General features: G+C 49.9%; 1 protein-coding gene across 1 annotated transcript in view; it reads right to left on the reverse strand.

The window, feature by feature from the left end:
• Positions 1–1,988: 1,988 nt before the first annotated feature.
• Positions 1,989–5,451, reverse strand: part of LOC130576998 (pinopsin-like) — a 5,354-nt gene continuing 1,891 nt past the window's right edge. The window contains exons 2-4 of the mRNA XM_057372048.1: positions 3,952–4,097; positions 2,538–2,777; positions 1,989–2,135 (exon numbers count right to left, since the gene is read on the reverse strand). Coding sequence (XP_057228031.1) covers positions 1,989–2,135; positions 2,538–2,777; positions 3,952–4,097 — 533 coding nt within the window. The remainder of the gene's footprint in view (positions 2,136–2,537; positions 2,778–3,951; positions 4,098–5,451) is intronic.

The raw sequence follows: 5,451 nt of genomic DNA on the forward strand, positions 1-5,451 counted from the left end.
AAAGGCCAATTAATTAAATTGAGTGATACTGAGCTGTTCTAATTCCTCTCTGAGCCCTGTGAGCTGAGAGGGGGTTCAGACACTGAGATGGGGAATTCCTGTCCCCCCACCCCAGGTCACAAATCATGGAATAATTTGGGTTGGAAAAAGCCATAAAGATAATTTTTTTTTCCGTCCTGAGTCCCATTCAGTGTGTGTACTGGGCTGGTTTGGGGATTTTTGGGTTTGGAGCAGAGAATTATGGATGGAAGGAAGAAAAAAAAACCCTCAGAGTCTCTCAAATTCTCTCATTTTCACAGCAGTGCAAATTGCTGGGGTGTTGGCTGTGGATCTCCTCGTTTTGACAGCAGTTGAAGGGTTCAGCATCAAAAATCTGTGAGACAATTCACTCTGAAGGCAGGCAGGKTTTTTTAGAGCTGGAGGAATTGGGTGAAACCCACTCCCAGCCACTTTTTGTCTCCAAAATTATCTTTGGAAGCTTTTCCTGGATTCCTGAATGACAGAATTTGCCTCCAAACCCCACAGCAGATAAAGGCTGTGCTTGGAGATTCCAGGTGAGCTGTGGAGCCCAGCCCCGTGGAATTTATTTATTTTCCTCTTTTTTATTTATATTTGCAGCCTTTGTCATCTTTATTTTGCTGTTCAAGGGCCTCTTCCGCCGCTGTTTTCTCCCTTGCTGGGAAATCGGGGATTTCAGACCTTTCCTTATTGCCTTAACTATGAAAAAAAAAAAAAAATTAACTTTGTGTCTTTACACCTTTTTTTGTGGCTTTTTATAGCGATGTTTGTGGCACTACCCACGAGGGGTGTGCCAGCTCTGGGGGCAGGAGGGAATGTGATTTCTGTGTAATTTCTGTGTAATTTCTGTGTGTTTTCTGTGTGTTTTTGTGTGTTTTCTCTGTGTTTTCTGCATGTTTTCTGTTTTTCTGTATGTTTTTGTGTGATTTGTGATTTCTGTGTGTTTTCTGTGTCTTCTGTGTGTGTTTTTCTGTGTTTTCTGTGTGATTTCTGTGTGATATCTGTGTGTTTTCTGTGGGTTTTCTGTGTGATTTCTGTGTTTTTATGTGTTTTCTGTGTGATTTCTGTGGTTTTGTGTGTTTTCTGTGTCATTTCTGTGTTTTCTGTGTGTTTTCTGTGTTTTCTGTGTGATTTCTGTGTGTTTTTGTGTTTTCTGTGTGTTTTTGTGTGTTTTCTGTGTATTCTGTGTGTTTTCTGTGTTTTCTGTGTGTTTTCTGTGTATTTTCTGTGTATTTTCTGTGCATTTTCTGTGTGTTTTCTGTGATTTCTGTGTTTTCATGTGTTTTCTGTGTGATTTCCATGTGTTTTCTGTGTGTTTTCTGTGTCATATCTGTGATTTCTGTGTAATATCTGTGTGTTTTCTGCGTGATTTCTGTGTGTTTTCTGTGTGATTTTTGTGTTTTCTGTGTGTTTTCTGTGTAAAGTTTTCTGTGTGTTTTCTGCATGATTTCTGTGATTTCTGTGTGATTTCCATGTGTTTTCTGTGTGATTTTTGTGATATCCGTGGTATCTTTGTATTTTCTGTGTTTTCTGTATGTTTTTTGCATTTTCTGTATGTTTTCTGTGTGATTTCTCGCAAACCCTCTCTCAGCCAATAAAACACGAACTAATTAGCATTTATTAGCATTTATTAACCCAGTCAGCTCTCAGCCATCCCTGCTGGGTCGGTGTTTTACAGCATCACCTCCACTCTTCAGCAGAGCTCAGTGGGGATGGAGGTGCTGACAGCCCAGGATGTTTTGCCCCAAAAAAATAATTTTATTCTTTATTTTGCTCTCAAAAGGTGAGGGGTTGAGAGGGAGGGGGTTCCTCAGCAGAGTGACACAGTGACAATCTGCGCTTTGTCCCGTGCGGGGCTGGCTCCTCTCCCAGAACAACACACTGCCACTGATTTTTTTTGGGTTTTTTTTTTGGGACCTCTGTGAGTTCCCAGAGCCCCCACAATCCCCTCTGGTGGGATCCAGCAGCTGTCACACGGCGTGGGACGGTGTCACCGGTGTCACCTTGTTCCTCAGCCCGTCTGCAGCCCCACAGGGGCCGGGGGTGGCCGGAGAGGATTTCGCTGTCCCTCGGGGGTGGTGACCACAGCACAGCATTCCCAGCAGGCAGCTCTGGAACTGGGCAGGGCACAGATTTAGTGGCAGCAGAGATGCAGCATCACCATTTTTATTTTGGGAAAGATCCCTGCCCGCTCCCAGCCCGACTCCCGGTGCTTTATGGACAATAAAAGTTTCGTTCTGTTTGTTCTGCGCCTCCAAGGAGCAGCTTGTGATCCAACCCCATAAAACCACGGAGGCGGAAAATGAGCTCTGCTTTGGGTTGGCAAACTGCTCCCTCCCTTTTTTAATTCCCCAAATCTTTGCTGCGTACCCAGCACCCCCGGGATCGCACCTCCAGGTAGGGTGGGTGGTTTCTCCGGGATTTTTGAGCCCTTCAAGCTGCCCTCCAGCAGCCCCAGGGAAGCTGTGGCTGATTTTTTTTTAATTTTATTTTAGTTTTTTTGGAGGTTTCCCTCTCACCTGCTTGTTCATGAAGACGTAGATGATGGGGTTGTAAACCGTGGCTGTCTTGGAGAAGTAGGAGGGCAGGGAGGCCAGGGCGGGTTGGATGACGATATCCTTGTTGGTGGCCACCACCAGGGCGAAGGTGGCRTAGGGCAACCAGCAGGCGAGGAAGGCCACCACCATGGCCACCACCATGCGCGTCACCTCCCGCTCCGCCTGCTGCGTGCTGTCCGACTGCCGCTGCTGCGCCGCCGCCTGCGGGGTTGGGGACACGGGGACGGGGCTGTGAGTGCTGGGGACGGCCCTGACATCCCCTGAGGGTGGGAAATACGGCGGTTTGGTGATGTTTGAGGGGGCTTCAGGCAAGGATTTTGTTGGTGTTTGCCCCCGGAGGGAGGTGAAGGTTCTTTGGAGGGCGTTGTTCCACCAGGGGAGGGCTGAGGAGATGGAAATCTCAACGGAGTGGGAGGGGACAGGGGAGAAGGGACATGAGTGACCATCAGTGACCATCAGTGACCATCAGTGACCAGCAGGGACCAGCAGGGACCAGCAGTGACCATCAGTGACCAGCAGTGGCCATCAATGGCCATCAGTGACCAGCAGTGACCAGCAGTGACCATCAATGGCCATCAGTGACCATCAATGGCCATCAATGGTTAACAGTGACCATCAGCGACCATCAATGGCCGACAGTGACCATCAATAGCCATCAGTGACCAGCAGTGACCATCAATGGCCATCAGTGACCATCAATAGCCATCAGTGACCATGACTGACCAGCAGTGACCATCAATGGCCATCAATGGCCATCAGTGACCATGACTGACCAGCAGTGACCATCAGTGACTATCAACGGCCATCAGGGACCATCAATGGCCATCAGTGACCATCAGTGGCCATCAGTGACCATCAGTGACCATCAACAGGCACCAGTGACCATCAGTGACCATCAATGACCATCAGTGACCATCAATAGCCACAAGTGACCATCAACAGAACATCAGCCCCAAACCTCCACCTTGGCATGGTCAGACCTGGTCTGGGAAAAGAGATAATGAGGAGATAATGAGGAGGACCTAATTAACATCAGAGGGGAAGAAATCCAGATCCAATAGGAACCCAAATTCTAAGARTTACACAACATTAATGATCATTAAACCAATAAAGTCCTGTGAGTTTTGAYTKTATRAAGTTTGGGGGAAATCTTGTAAAACCCGCGTGGTCATGGAATGATTTTCCCTGCGATGAAACACCCTGGTCAGAACAACACCCTGGCAATAAAATAAAATAATCCCTTGACTTTCTGAGGGTCCTGATGGCAGCACCAGGGTCCTGATGGCAGCACCAGGGTCCTGATGGCAGCACCAGGGTCCCCAAAAGCTGCCCTGTGGCTCTTGGTGGCCGTGGGGTGGCCGGAGGTGGCACTCACCGCCCGCAGGGTCAGCAGCAGGTTGGCATAGGAGAACAGGATCAGGCTGAGGGGCAGCACAAAGCAGGTGACAAACAGGGCCAGGATGTAGCTGTTGTTGGTGCTGCCCCCCGTGTACCAGTTGGGCCCGCAGGAGGTCCTCAGGCCTGGGAAAAAGGGTCGGGAATGAGACCAAAACCATGAGGGGATGGGATAAAGGACCAGGAATGAGCCCAAAACCATTAGGGGCCGGGAAAAGGGTCGGGGATGAGCCCAAAATAGTTATGGGGCGGGATAAAGGGTCAGGAATGAGCCCAGAACCATTAGGGGCCAGGATAAAGGGTCAGGGATGAGCTCAAACCCTTTAGGGGCTGGGATAAAGGGTCAGGGATAAGACCAAAACCATCAGGAGTCGGGATAAAGGGTTGGGAATGAGCCCAAATTGGTTATGGGGTGGGATAAAGGGTCGGGAATGAGACCAGAACCATCAGGAGTCGGGATAAAGGGTCAGGGATGAGCCCAAAACCTGTTACGGGCTGGGATAAAGGGTCGGGAATGAGCCCAAAACCATTAGGGGCTGGGATAAAGGGTGAGGGATGTACCTGAAACTATTAGGGGCCAGGATAAAGGGTCAGGAATGAGACCAAAACCATCAGGGGCTGGGATAAAAGGGTCAGGGATGAGCCCAAATTGGTTATGGGGCGGGATGAAGGGTGGAGAATGAGACCAAAACCTGTTAGGGGCCGCGATAAAGGGCCAGGAATGAGACCAAAACCATTAGGGACTTGATCAAAGGGTCAGGACGAGCCCAAATGGGTTATGGGGAGGGATAAAAGGTCAGGGATGAGCCCAAACCTGTTCGAGGCTTGATTAAAGGGTCAGCAATGAGACCAAATTGGTTATGGGGCGAGATAAAGGGTCAGGGATGAGCCCAAATTGGTTATGGGGCTGGGATAAAGGGTTGGGAATGAGCCCAAATTGGTTATGGGGCGGGATAAAGGGTCGGGAATGAGCCCAAACCCATTAGGGACCGGGATAAAGGGTTGGTACCGGGTTCCAGAGCACCCATGGCACCCGAACATCTCTCCCTTTTCCATCCCCAGGGCCTGAGCTCAGCCCTGTGGGGTTTGGGCTGCCTGGGTGCCCTCTGGGATTGGTTGTGGGGTTGTGCCAAACCCCTACAGAGGCAGATTTGGGGCTGCTCCCCAGTGTCCTGTGCTGGGGAACTTCCAAGGAACATCCTCCAGGAGGGGATTAGTGGCTGATTGAGCAGGAGTAATTAACAGGAGATATTAACCCTTCAAACCCCGGCAGAGAGTGACTCTACAGCCCCACAAGATGCAAGGAGATGGGAGTCTGAGGCACATCTCCCCTCCCCTCCAGCCCCTCTCCCCTCCTCCATCTCCTCCCCCCTGTTCAGGCCAATCTCCCCTCCTTCAGTCACATCTCCCATCCTCCATCCCTCTCTCCTCCATTCCCTCTTCCCTGTCCATCCCCTCTCCCATCCAGTCCCTCTCCCCT

Source organism: Malurus melanocephalus, unplaced genomic scaffold, assembly GCF_030028575.1.
Source record: "Malurus melanocephalus ecotype Western Australia unplaced genomic scaffold, MMel_1.1 scaffold_162, whole genome shotgun sequence".
Classification (NCBI taxonomy): domain Eukaryota; kingdom Metazoa; phylum Chordata; class Aves; order Passeriformes; family Maluridae; genus Malurus; species Malurus melanocephalus.